This window comes from Dermacentor albipictus, chromosome 2 (genome assembly GCF_038994185.2).
Source record: "Dermacentor albipictus isolate Rhodes 1998 colony chromosome 2, USDA_Dalb.pri_finalv2, whole genome shotgun sequence".
NCBI classification, from domain to species: Eukaryota; Metazoa; Arthropoda; class Arachnida; order Ixodida; family Ixodidae; genus Dermacentor; species Dermacentor albipictus.
The window spans coordinates 94,853,559-94,867,254 of NC_091822.1; the positions used below are offsets into that span (position 1 = coordinate 94,853,559).

At 48.9% G+C, this 13,696-nt stretch overlaps 2 protein-coding genes across 8 annotated transcripts in view; one reads left to right on the forward strand and one right to left on the reverse strand.

Annotated features, from left to right (window-relative positions):
- LOC135902698 (uncharacterized) overlaps positions 1-13,696 on the reverse strand; it is a 196,800-nt gene that overhangs the window by 125,221 nt on the left and 57,883 nt on the right. Inside the window, exon 6 of one of the 7 annotated variants that reach the window (XM_065432924.2) lies at positions 3,862-4,843. The exons of the other annotated variants lie outside the window; for them this stretch is intronic. Within the exon in view, the coding sequence (XP_065288996.1) occupies positions 4,834-4,843 (10 nt within the window). The 3' untranslated portion in view covers positions 3,862-4,833. Of the gene's footprint in view, positions 1-3,861; positions 4,844-13,696 lie in introns of those variants that run through there. 7 annotated transcript variants of the gene reach the window in all.
- LOC135902696 (piggyBac transposable element-derived protein 4-like) lies at positions 4,858-6,990 on the forward strand. Its single transcript, XM_065432913.2, has 2 exons — positions 4,858-5,300; positions 5,386-6,990. Exons 1-2 carry the CDS (start codon positions 5,113-5,115, stop codon positions 6,962-6,964), a joined length of 1,767 nt encoding a protein of 588 aa, XP_065288985.1. The 5' UTR covers positions 4,858-5,112; the 3' UTR covers positions 6,965-6,990.

Below are 13,696 nucleotides of genomic sequence, written 5' to 3' on the forward strand. Positions count from 1 at the left end.
GATGCGACTGATTGCGAAAGAGTGTATGAGGCGCATGACACTGTCCTCCTTCATGCCCGTGTGCTTGCTTGTAATGTGTTTGATCAGGTGGGTAGCCACTGTAACCTTGCCTTCGATTTTGCAAATAGCTTCTATGTTTGACCCGTTGGCTGTTATATACATGCCTAGGATGCATATCTTCGGGACTTGGGGAATGCAGGAGCCGTCTTGCGTATAGAGGATTATGTCGTCACATTGGCGCGATTCGGTTGTAGGCTTGGGCCGGCGGCACGGGCGGTAGACGAGCAGCTCCGATTTCAGTGGAGATAGTCGGAGACCTGTGTTTTGGAGGTAGGTTTCGACTGCAGAGACCACTGCTTATAAGGTGCATTCTATCTGACCGTCACTGCCCTTGTTGACCCACAGGGTAATGTCATCTGCATACAAGGCGTGATGGAAGCCATCGATCTCTTCGAGGTAGGCCGGGAGACCCAGCATCACGAGGTTGAAAAGGAGCGGGGATATGACCGATCCTTGAGGAGTGCCGGAGCTTCCTAGTGTATGTTCGTCGGATGTCATGCTGCCGACCGCGAGGGTGACTGTGCGGCGCGACAGGAAGTCTCTGACGTAGTTCTGGCTTCGCTCACCCAAGTTGAGCTTGTTTATGCGGCTCAGGATTGCTGCATGTGCTACATTGTCAAATGTCTTTTCCAGATCTAGGCCGAGGATGGCCCAGTTTCCACTAGTTGGGTCATTGATAATCTGGTGGTAGAGTTGGAGCATGAGGTCTTGAGTGGAGAGGTGTGACCGGAAGCCCACCATAGTGGGTGGGTAGGCTTCAGTGTCCTCGAGGTGGTGGTTGATGCGGGAGAGGAACGCGTGCTCCATCACCTTGCCAACGCAGGATGCGAGGGAAATGGGCCGCAAGTGATCGAGGCTGGACGGCTTGCCTGGCTTCGGTATCAGGACTGCTTTAGAGCGTTTCCACGCCTCTGGGATGCGACCTGCACGCCAGCATTTGTTGATGTATGCCGTAAGAGCAGTTATTAAGGCATCATCGAGGTTTCTTAGAGTCTTGCTCGTAACCTTGTCGGGACCAGGTGCTGATTTGCCATTAAGGTCATGGAGAGCTTTGTGGATCTCTGACTCGTGAAATTCTTCATCGAGTGTCACATTTGTCTCTCCAGTGTAATCTCCGTGTTGAACATCGGGCTGTTGAGGAAAGTACTTGACTAGCAGGCGTGTCACGAGCTGGTGATCACTCGTGGTAGCCTGTTCCTTGGGCAAAAGGCGTTGCAGGTTTGCTCGCTGAGCAAACTTGCTCTGAGTTTCCCCCAAGAGGTGACGAAGGAGACGCCACGTGCTGCCATTGTGGAGCTGCCCATCGACTGCGTTGCAGATGTCATACCACTGTTGGCGGCTTAAGGTCCTGCAATGTTCTTCCAGCTGGCGATTGATATGTGCGATCTTCTTACGAAGCTATCGATTGTGCCTCTGCTTCTTCCATCTTGCGTTTAGTAACGTCTTGGCTTCCCAGAGGTGGGCTAGTCAGCTGTCGATCTTGTCAACCTGGACTTCGGGTGCAAGCGTCTGCGTCGCCTTGTTCATGTTGTCGTTGAGCGTCTCCATCCAGGCCTCGATATCATTGATGTTCTCCTCACCTCGCTGCTTTCAGAATTTGTCCCAGTCCGCCCATTTGAATAGCTTAGGAAAAAGGGGTGTACCCACCTGAGGAATTCGTGTTTCTATGATCATGTGGTCACTACCGAGATCTTCAAAAGTATTGCACCACATTGCTTGAGGGATGTTACGGACCGCCGTGAGGTCTGGTGTCGTGTCCCGTGCCGTAGAGGTGACCGTGCGGGTCAACGCTGTGGGATCGGTAATAAGAGTTAATTCGGCATCATGCAGGTCCTACCACAGGCGTAGACCTTTGGCGGTAGTGTAGCCATAGCCCCAGGCCTCATTCGGGGCGTTAAAATCGCCCCTCACCAGAAACGGGTTTGCGCCCGCCAAGGCAAGCGCCCCTCGGAACAGAGAGAGGAAACAAGCGCGTGAGTGAGACGGATTACTATATATGCTGAGAATAAATACACTATGGTAGCGTGTTCTATGGGAAGGAGCTCTACAAGCATGTTTTCCGCATGTGTGCCACTTACGCTGTGTTCTTGCACTACTATCCCTTTCCGAATTAAAATTGCAAGTCCGCGATCAACGGGAATCGGCGAAGCATGCGCAGTGTAACCTGGAAGCTTTGGTACGGTACCTACTGTTTCTTGTATCATTATGATGTCGGGTTTGGGTTGCGCATGTCGGACGTATTGTTGCAGCAGTGGTTGCTTCTTAGCGAAGCCCCGATTAGTGAAGCCCCCCTTCTGGATTATGCGACTTCCACACTTAAGTATAAGTACTCAGTTACTGCAAATCTCAGTCAAGACAAAGTGGAGAACATTTTTGGGATTGTGCGTCAATGCAATGATCATCCTACTCCACAGCAGTTTTTGATCATTATTAGCAACCTCAGCTTCTACAGCTTAGTGAGACCACCCAGAGGTGGAAATTCACAGCCTGAACTTATCAACGCACTCTTGGAGCCATATGATGCATGTCAAGAAAAGCTGCTCAAATAACAGCACTGGTTGACAAGCTGTTAGATGAAGGGAACTTAGAAGATGCTGCAGTTGTAGTGAAAAAACACAGCTCCTTGCTTGACCACAAGGACTACGCAGAGAAAAAGAGCGACAGTTGATTAATTTATTATATAGCTGGATATGTCATGCGGAAGTCGCTGAAGAGAATTTCATGTCCTGAGGGTGCATCTTCACTCTGCATTCTTCCTGGTCAAGCTACGTTGAAAGATAATGTTTCCTTAACTAAAGAGTTTGACCATGGTGGCTTGATTTACCCATCCAAGCCACTTGAAATACTTGTGACAGAACTTGAAAATGCGTTTACTGTTTTCTTTAGCAGGAACAAGCTACATGCCGAGAGCATGACCTGTTCTCTAAGCTTTGTTCAAGGAAATAAACTTTAAGTGGTTGGCTGCTCAGACCATGGCCGCAAAGTGACAGCCAACATTATTAAGTTTTATGCTCTTACAAGGCTGCATTTCCTCACGAAAGCTTTACACAAATGTAGGAACTCACAGAGATAAAAGCAAAAGCTTCTAAAGATGAGGCAGTGCCAGTGAGAGTGAGGCATCGTCGAGCTCATTGTGGACAGTCTGTTATGTCTGTACATATACAATAAAGATATTGTATATGTTGAGTTCTGACCTACTGCTTAATGTTCCTGTTGCAATGTAGCTCTAGTACACTCGACCAGCCCTGCTAGAAGCTTCGGTGCTGCCTTCGCCAAAAGAAGAGGACTCTGTGGTATACACTTTGCAAATGCGGTGCCATGGCGCTTGGCCAAGTTTCAGTTTACCTGTATCAGCTTACATTGTTTTCACTGTAGGCTCTTGCGTAATTAGCACTCCGCCTATGCAGAAGCAGCTTTCATTTTGGGAATCCTGGGCATGGCAACCGCATTAAATGGGGGCGAAAACAGCAGTGTACTTAGATTAGGGTGCACATTAAAGAACCCCAGGTAGTCCAAAATTATTCCGGAATCTTCCACAACAATCTTCCATAATCAGATCTTTGTTTTGGCATGTAAAACCCCATAATTTCATGGTTTCTTGTTTCTTCATTTTGGGGCAATCTAAGAATAGTGTTTCGGAATGCATGGTACCAATTTCTTGGTATGGCAGAGGAAGCATATTAATCGCCTGTAAGCTACTACGAACAAATAAAAACCTCTGTGACTTCATTAGGAGAGCCACAACTTCGAGGCGACGGCAGCTGGCGTGCCAGCTGCCGTCGCCTCGAATAGCGGCGAGAGAGGAGTGCTGTGGCGGCCCAGGCCAAGGCTGCCCCCGCTCCCCAAGGACAATTTCAAGATCATTTTGCGGCCAAAAGCACTCACAGTCAGGTCACTCCAGACCCACCAAGTAGCCCGTGCCGTAGCGGTAGCGTGCGACCACCAATGTAAAGGAGTAGATCTGATTGATCATCAGACTTCGCACGGGATCCAACATCATAATAGTGAGCACGGCAAGCGAGATGGCCGCCCAACACGTGAGACGTATTTCCAACCTCACGTTCGGGGAACGCTCATACGATGTTAATGCTTACGTGGCAGCTCCGAAAGTCACCCACCACGGTGTGATTCACAGAGTGGACCCCAGGACTTCGTCAGAAGAACTGAAAGCCAACCTGCGAGTGCGGACTCAAGGAGTCAAGATTCACAGTGCCCGAATGCTGCGAAAATCCAAGTCAGCTGTCATCACCTTCGACGGCCCAATAGTTCCAAAACAAGTAATTTATTACGGAGGCGAGATATGGTGCTATCCGTATCGTCCCACGAGGCAAGTATGTTATATCTGCTGTCAACAAGGGCACCTCTCGGACGTGTGCTTCAATCCGGAAGCCGAGGCGTGCAAGCAGTGCGGTACGCAAAACCCGGCGGGGGGCCACCAATGCACACCCAAATGCCTGATCTGGGGCGGTAGCCACGTCACCGGATCCAAAGAATGCCAAGACAAGTTAAAAAAAGCCAGGGAGCTGTGCAATAACCACGGCGGCAGCAGAGGCGGCGGCGGCGGCCACGACAGCAGACGCCGCAGCCGGGACGACCGCAGCAAGAAGCTGCGATGGTTCAGCTCAGAGGGGAAGACCTCGCGGAGCCGTTCGAGATCCCGGGCATCACGGAGCCGGTCGAGGAGCCGTTCACGGTCCTTCCTGCCCCTGGTGCCCCTGGTTGGCCAGCAGCAGCAGCAGCAAAAGCAGAACACACCCGCACGGAAGACTGGGGTCAAGGTGAGCTGGGGAGCAGGAAATCCCTGGTTTGCTCCGCACTCGGGTGAAGAAGTTAACACTTTCGGGACCGGCCCATAGGCCATCGATCATATATGATCGACGGTTTTGCGCGCACTGCCCCGTTCAAATTTCCGCGCGCTTGGACATGTAGCTCCATCTAGGAGGTCGTCAGGAACTAGACTCTCGGTTTCGGCATAGTTTCTTTCATTTCCAGCAGGTGGCGATACGCGAGAGAGAATTTTCTCGATTGCAGCGGCGGCGGACGCAGTGGAAAATGGCGTCGTGCTCGCGTCCGGTCGCTCGAAAAGAACGCCGTCAATCGCGCGATTCCGCTGCTTCGGCAACGGATTTTTTTGATGAACCGAGCAGCGAAGAGTCTGAAGACGACTTCGGCAGCTCCGATTTTATTTCGGACTCCGATTCGGATGATGATGAGCCACGGACTTCATCTAGTAGCCGAAGGTGAGCATAGTTCCACATTCATTTCTTTCTGGAGTAGGTGAACGGGCTCGCTATATGTTCTCATTATTTTATCTTTACTTGATAGGGTCTCAACAAGCTACGGCAATGATCTGCTGCCGCCAGCGCAGAAGCGGATTGAGTTTTCGCCGCGACGGGAACCTGGCGTGTACTTGGACGCAGAAGTGGGCGTGGCGCTCAGAAGCGGATCAAAGAAATTCTTGACTGCTCTGGACTTCTTTCTTCTGTTTTTCTCGATGAATGTGATCGAAACAATTTGTGACAACACGAACAAGTATGCTTGGACTCACATTTTGGAAAAACCAACGCATGCTTGTTCCGATGGATCTTGGGAAGAAGTCACCCCAAGTGAAATGCTAAAGTTTATCGGACTCGTAATTTACATGGGCGTTGTGAAGGTTCCTCGGCTGAAGCTGTATTGGAACGTAGGAGATCTGTACAGCGGTCTGCTCCCACCACGGATCATGCGGCGACGCCGGTTCATAGCTCTACTCGCAATGTTGCAAGTTGCAGACTTGGACGATGTCACTCAAAGTTCAAGAGGAAAGCTCCGATACATGTGGTGGCTCCTGCAACACATGAACGAAGTGTCAGCGAATCTTTTCCAGCCACATCGCGATCTTTACGTGGATGAGCGCATGGTGAAATCGAAAGGGCGGTCAGGCATCCGACAGTATATCAAAGATAAAGTAACAAAATGGGGCTACAAGCTGTGGGTCCTAGCTGACCCTGGCACCGGATATACTGTGCAGTTTAGTGTGTATACCGGTAAGCGTGAGCAGCCAGGGCCCCATGGCTTAGCTTTCGACGTAGTTTGCCAGCTGTCTCACAGATATCTTGATCAGGGCTACAGGATCTTTATGGACAATTTTTACACTTCTACTAGCATGTTCAGTCATCTTCTCAGCCGAAAAACATTGGCTTGCGGAACCACACGCAAGGATCGCCGAGGATTTCCTGCCGAACTGAAGGATGCACGGTGGGAAAAAAAAGCTCGACGTGGCGACATTCGATGGTTGCGCGATCAGAACATCCTGTACCTTCAGTGGAAAGACCGGCGTGTTGTCAACATGATGAGCACGGTTCATACTGCAAATGACACGGTCACCGCAAAAAGAAGGGAAAGAAGGCAAAACTCCTGGACTCAGATATCTATAACAAAGCCTCTGCTGATCCATGATTATAATGCTGGCATGCTAGGCGTAGATAAATCGGATCAAATGATTGGATATTATAATGTTCTCATGAGAAGCGTACGGTGGTGGAAGACTCTGTTCTTCCACTGCATCGATATTGCATGTGTGAACAGTTTCGTACTCTTCCAAGCTCACCGCACATTGCACCCAGAGATTCCTGAGCTGGCACGCACTGCCGGGTTTGACCACCTAGCTTTTAGAGAAGAGCTCATTCGGCAGCTTCTGAATCTTGACGGTGCCAAGCAAGCACACACGCCTCCACCACCCGTCGCAAAGCATGCACTCCACAAGCCGGAAAAAGTGGCAAAACGCAGAAACTGCAAGCTGTGCTATGAGCAGAAGAAAATCGAGCTCAAAACTAATGTCTTTTGCAGCACATGCCAAGTTCACTTGTGTTTTACGACTGCCCGGAACTGCTTCGTCGAGTGGCACAAGAACCGTGGGACCTGAGTGGCTGACCACTGGTGCAAGCTAGATTTCACAAAAAAAAAAGACAGTTGTAGATACGCGTGCCAAATTTTCACAAGCAAGAAAGGAGGCATTGTAGCACATTTTGTATATCTTGAATTTTTTTCATTATGTTTTTCCACTTGTATATCCATGACTTTTCCAACTTTTTTATGTTGTTCTTTCAGCAAATCTTGAATTTGAGATTTTTTAAAAAATATTATATATCACTTTTAGGTCTAACCTTTCTTTATGCATGAAAGACCATCTAATTAGCTACATTTTTATAAACATTGCAGCAATATAGCGCAATGACTATTCGTAATAAAAAATAATTTTTGACACCCATCAGAATTGCCTGTTTTTTCCCCGGTCCCGAAAGAGTTAAACAGAACACAAACACAAATAACAACAACGTGCCTAAGCAGCAGGAGGATGCGAACAAAGTAATCACAGCCCTAAGACATAAACTAGAACTCGCCCGTGTCAGACAGAGCGAGCTAGAACGCCATGCAGCCGAGCTCACGAAGGCAGTTACCAGAGATCGAACAGCCCTCCGCAGCCGCAACCCGAGCTAACCCAACCGTCGCACTCGTCGCAGGCAAGCAACGAGAACTTCAACAAATTTAAAGCCAAAATGCAGAAGATGATGCAACAGATGCAACAGATCATTCAGCAAACAACACAGCAAACGCAAGCAGAAATAACGGAATTATTCAGCTTGATCCGCAAGCAAAAATTCACTGAAAACATCAGAGAGAAGGCGCACTACCGTCCCGCACTGACTGCCCTCGCCAACACGGCCACAACTAATACAGAAGCTTAATATGGCCAGAAAAACCTTAAGCAACCAAGAAAATCTGGACAAAGGGCAATGGAACTGCAGAGGCTACCGAAGGAAGCAGGGCCTACTTCAACAATACAGTTAAACCTGGATGTAACGAACCTATATGTAACGAATTCCTGGATTTAACGAAGTTTTTGAATTCCCCAACGCTGCCCCCATTGAAGCCCATGTATTTTCGACCTTGATGTAACGAACGCGTTGCGGCGGTTAGCCTTGATGTAACGAACTCCCAAAGCTGATCAGTCATTACTTTTTGCACTTTCAAGGAAAATTCGGCCGAAGAAATGCTCTAGATTATTGAATATTAATATTGTAAGGAGCCAGCAGCTACGCGAACGCCAGGGATTGCCGCGACCGAACAAAGTTAGCGATGATGATGATGATGGCGGCAACTAGCGCCGCTCCGTGCCTAATGTAGCAGTCTTTTCAGGCTTTGCTTGTCTAGCGTGACGCCAGGTGGCATTGGTATCGGCAGCTGATTTCTCTTTCAGATTTATTTTGTTTCGTATGGATTTGAGGACAAGCATTCATATTTAGTGATTTTTATTTGTTTCAACGGCTTAGACGCACTTATGTATAAGAATTCACTTGAAAAGCAACGCTGATAGCCGGTTCTTTCATTGCCAGGGCGCGGGAAGGGAGAGGGACGATGACGAACGACACTCCATGACGAACGACATGCGTCACTTTTTTTTCTTTCTCTGTGGATGCGTTGCATTCGCCATTTTGAGTGTTGTCCTGTGTTCTGCACGTGTGCGTGTGTCAACTGTGCCCTGGTACTGGTTTGTCCGACTTGTTTTGGAGGTGCTAGGCGTGCCTGTCGGCGTGTAGTCGTGCGTCTCCGCTTCTAACTACGTCGTCGGTTGGTCGCGATGAGTTCTGCTGCCAGAAAACGAAAAGTTCTGTCTTTTGAAGACAAACTCGCAATTTTAAATGCTGTCTCCGCGGGCGAGAAGAAGAAGGACGTTGCCGCCCGTTTCAGCATTCCAGCGAGCACACTATCAACGATTTTGAGTGCGGAACACAGCATCAGAAACGCAGTGGAGTCGGGAACAAGCTCGAAGAAAAAAAGACTGAAGCTGTCCACATACACTGATGTGGATAAGGCAGTGTTCACGTGGTTTTTGGACAAGAGAGCCAGAAATGTACCCATAAGTGGTGCGATCTTGCAACAGAAGGCAAAGGATTTTGCGTGTATCTTGGGCCATGATGATTTCAAGGCAAGCAACGGGTGGCTGCAGGGATTTAAGAGCCGGCATGGTGTCGTCGGAAGAGTAATCACCGGCGAATCTGCCTCCGCAGACAGCGATGCTGCTGCTTCGTGGGTGGCTGACGAGCTGCCTGGAATCCTGAGTCGCTTCGAGGCGGCTGATGTCTACAATGCCGACGAGACGGCTCTATTTTATCAGATGCTTCCGGGCCGCACGCTAGCGTTAAAAGGCGATGACTGCCGCGGTGGAAAGCAGAGCAAGCTCCGCATAACGATTCTGCTGTGTGCCAACCTCGACGGCACAGACAAGCGAGTCCCGCTAGTTGTCGGCAAAAGTGCCCGTCCCAGGTGTTTTAACTCTTTCGGGACCGCGCTCCAGATATCGTGCAAAAATGCACGATCAAATTGCGCGCGCTCTCCAACGCGAAATTTTCGCGGCGGAACCCGTGTCGCCATCTAGTGGGGTTGTTTCACATCTCTAGTTTTTGTTTTTGTGCAATTCGCCTCTCTCGCGGCAGGCGGCGACGTAGGAGAGATTTTAATCTTGGGCGCGGCGGCGGCCGAGATTAAGAACCATGGCGTCGACGTCGCGTCAGGCCGCGCAAAGAAAGAAGCGTCTGTCGCGCGATTCAGCCGCTTCAACTGCGGATTTTTCTGATTCAACGAGTAGCGAAGAGTCCGAAGATGAATTCTCAAGCTCTGATTTTAGTTCAGAGAGTGATTCAGCGTCGCAATCACCTGGACCGTCAACTAGTGTCCGAAGGTGAGTATTTAGTTTCGCGTTCTGCTCGCTCTTGAGTATTTACGCGGGATCACTATATGTTCTCTTTATTTTTCTGTGTTTGGTAGGGTTTCCACAACCTACGGGAACGACACCCTGCCCGTGCGGCAGAAGTGTATTCAGTTTTCTCCCAAGCGGGAACCTGGTGTGCATCTGACGGAAGATGTGGGTGTGGCACTGCGCAGCACCACAAAGAGATTCCTGACCGCCCTGGACTTTTTTTTCCCTTTTTTCTCGGCCGATGTTATTGAGACTGTTTGCGAGAACACCAATAAATATGCCTACACGAAGATCTTGGAGAAGCCCACTCATGCCCGTCCCGATGGGTCTTGGGAAGAGGTCACTACAAGTGAAATGAGAAAGTTCATTGGCCTCATAATCTACATGGGCATCTTGAAAGCACCGCGAATCAAGCTTTACTGGAATGTGGGAAGCATCTATAGTGGTCTGCTGCCACCACGAATTATGCCGCGGCGTCGCTTCATAGCACTGCTTGCGATGCTACATGTCGCCGACTTGGACGATGTAACTCAGATGTCAAAAGGAAAGCTTCGCTTCGTGTGGTGGCTTCTGCAGCATATGAATAAAGTGTCGGCAAAGCTATTCCAGCCTCATCGAGACCTTGCGGATGAGCGTATGGTGAAGTCGAAAGCAAGATCAGGGATACGGCAGTACATCAAGGACAAAGTGACCAAGTGGGGCTATAAGCTTTGGGTTCTCGCAGACCCGGTCACCGGGTATACAGTGCAGTTTGCTGTATACACAGGCAAGCGCAAGCAGCCAGGGCCCCACGGGTTGGCTTTTGATGTAGTTTGCCAGCTGTGTGCAGAACACTTTGATCAGGGCTACAAAATTTTTATGGATAATTTTTACACCTCGACACACCTGTTCAGTCACCTCCTCGATCGAAAAACATTGGCTTGCGGGACTACGCGAAAAGACAGCCGCGGATTCCCTGTTGAATTGAAAGACGCGCTGGGAAAAGAAAGCTCAACGAGGTGAAATTAGATGGTTGCGCGACCAAGAAATTCTGTATCTTCAATGGAAAGATCGACGCGTAGTAAACATGATGAGCACAATGCATACAGCCAACGAGACAGTCACTGCAAAAAGAAGACAAAGAAGTGGAAGTACCTGGACCCAAATTTCTGTCCCAAAGCCTTTGCTAATTCACGAATACAATTCTGGAATGATTGGAGTGGACAAATCTGATCAGATGATTGGCTATTACAATGTACTTATGCGTAGTGTCCGCTGGTGGAAGACTCTCTTCTTCCACTGCATCGACATAGCATGCGTGAATAGTTTCATATTATTCCAAGAATATAGGAAATTACATCCAGACGTCCCCGAGCTGGCCAGAAATGCTTCCTTTGATCGTTTAGCGTTCAGTGAGGAACTGGTGCAACAGCTTCTTCATCTTGAAGGAGCCAAGCAAACTCGCGCTCCTCCACCACCACCTGCAAAGGCTCCACTTCACAAGCCCCAAAAAGTGGAGAGACGCAAGAATTGTAAACTTTGCTATCGACAAACCAAGAATGAGGTCAAGACTACTGTTTTCTGCAGTGACTGCAACGCACATTTGTGCTTCAATGCTTCGCGGAACTGCTTCCTCGAGTGGCACAGAGAGGGTGCACAGAAGTGAAGGGTGAACAGTGGTGTGAGAAATCACAAACACAAAAAAATGTACATAAGCCTGTAAAGTTTTTTTGCCTCAAAGTTGTCATAGAGGTATTTTAGCACGCTTTGTATATCCTGGAATTTTTTTAATGCTGCTCTTTTACTTTCATATGCAACAATTTCCAACCTTTTTTGTTTACTTGAAGAAAAAATTTGCATTTTGAGATTTTTTTTTCTGTTATGTATACTATTTAGTCATTTCAATTTTTTTACAATAAAAGTCCAATCACTTAGCTTCATTTTGATCTATGTGTCAACAAGATAGTGCAAAAATTTCATTGAATAAAAAAATATTTTCTAGCATGTATCAGAATTGCCTTCTTTTGGGCGGTCCCGAAAGAGTTAAGGGGACGAAGCGTCTGCCCGTGAAGTATGTGGCGAATTCCAAAGCTTGGATGACTCGGCCAATATTTTCTGAGTGGTTGAAGGAATTTAACCAGGACGTCAAGCGGCAAGGGCGTCAAGTTTGCCTACTGCTGGACAATTGCTCGGCGCACCACGTCGAGGGCCTGCAGCTGTCGAACATCGAACTGCATTACTTCCCGGGCAACTGCACGTCTCTAATACAGCCCCTGGACAAAGGGGTCATTAACAGTTTTAAATGCTGTTACCGGCGCCGACTAATCCAGAAGATACTTCTCGACATCCGTCTGGAACGGGAGATGAAGATCGACATTTATCAAGCAGTCGAGATGCTTGCTGCCTCCTGGCAAGAGGTCAGGGCAGAAGTTATCGCGAATTGCTTTTTAAAAGCCGGAATAGCCAAAAACGCACGGGCTGGTGCCGACGAGGAGGAGGAGGAAGACCTTTCTACTCCGTCCGATGTGGCCGAAGCGTGGAACGAGCTATGCACTAACGGCGGTGTACCCGACGACGTTGAACTGACTGACTTTTTGTTTGCCGACAACGCCGCCGTGGCTACAGAAGAAATGTCTGATGCAGCAGTAGCTGAAAGCGTGCAAAATCCCGATGGCGGTGATGATGGTGCCTGTGAGGCAGATCCGTGTGACGTGCCTTCTGCAAAGGAGGTGATGAACGCAATGGACGTTATGCGCCGTTTCGTCGGCTCGCTCGACGATCAAGGAGCTCTACACGATTTAGCTTCTTTGGAGCGGCGTGTTGTGCCGTCACTTGTGCCGAAGAAGCAAGCGGAAATTACGCTGTTTTTTGGTGTAAAATAAATGCTTGAAGGGTGAGTTCACCTTCGTGGATATATTGAGCTATTTGGTTTCGTTTCTGCATCATTCGTACGAGCCTTCACGCGAAACCTGCATGTAACGAAAACCTGCATGTAACGAAAAATTGCGAGCTTTTGTCAACTTCGTTATATCCAGGTTTAACTGTATATTCACACACAACAAATGCCACCCGACATTATTGCGCTTCAGGAAACGGGCACCACACCAACCCCAGGAGGATACATAAGCTATGAAACCCAGGAAAAAGGAAGGACAGCAATCTTAGTCAACAAAGAGATCATAGCCATAAGCCACGATAGGATAGCCGAAACTCGCACATGTGCTCTGGGAGTGCAGAAATGCTTCGCCCGACTCTACCTCCGACAAGTGGGAGAAGACCCTAAGAAGCCCGCTCCTACAAGACCAGCAATGGGCAGTCCAGCAAGCTCGCGCAGCGGCCGCCAGGTATTCCCTGTCGGTCCCTGCGTGGGAGACACCCACTACGCGCTGACGTGCGTCCTACAGGACTTCTATTTTTCCAATCCAATAGCCGAAACCGACATAGAGCACGTTATCGTAGAAATTATCCCAAAGAAAAAGAAGAAAGGGGCAGCATCTTCATTGTAAATACCTACAGCCCGCCGAAACAAAAGAAAGCCAAATTCCCAGAGCTCTTCCAAGGCACCAGCAAACTGGCAAAGGGCAACACACTAGTCGTCTTAGGCGATTTTAATGCCAGGGACAAGAGCCGGGGGTGCAAGAATTTCAACGTCAAAGGAAAGACACTAGCAGAAGCAGCAGAGGATGCAGGCTACATCCTCCTCACAGACCCGGAAACTCCAACCAGAACAGGCAACAGCATCAGTACCGACACTTGTCCAGGCCTCACCTTCATCAAAGGACCAAGGCAGGCGCAATGGCAAAACCTGATGGAAAATCTGGGGAGTGACCACTACATACTCAAAACCCAAGTGACTTCAGAGAGGCTTAAATGGCAGCTAGGAACAGTCAAAATCACTGATTGGAACGCATTTAGAGA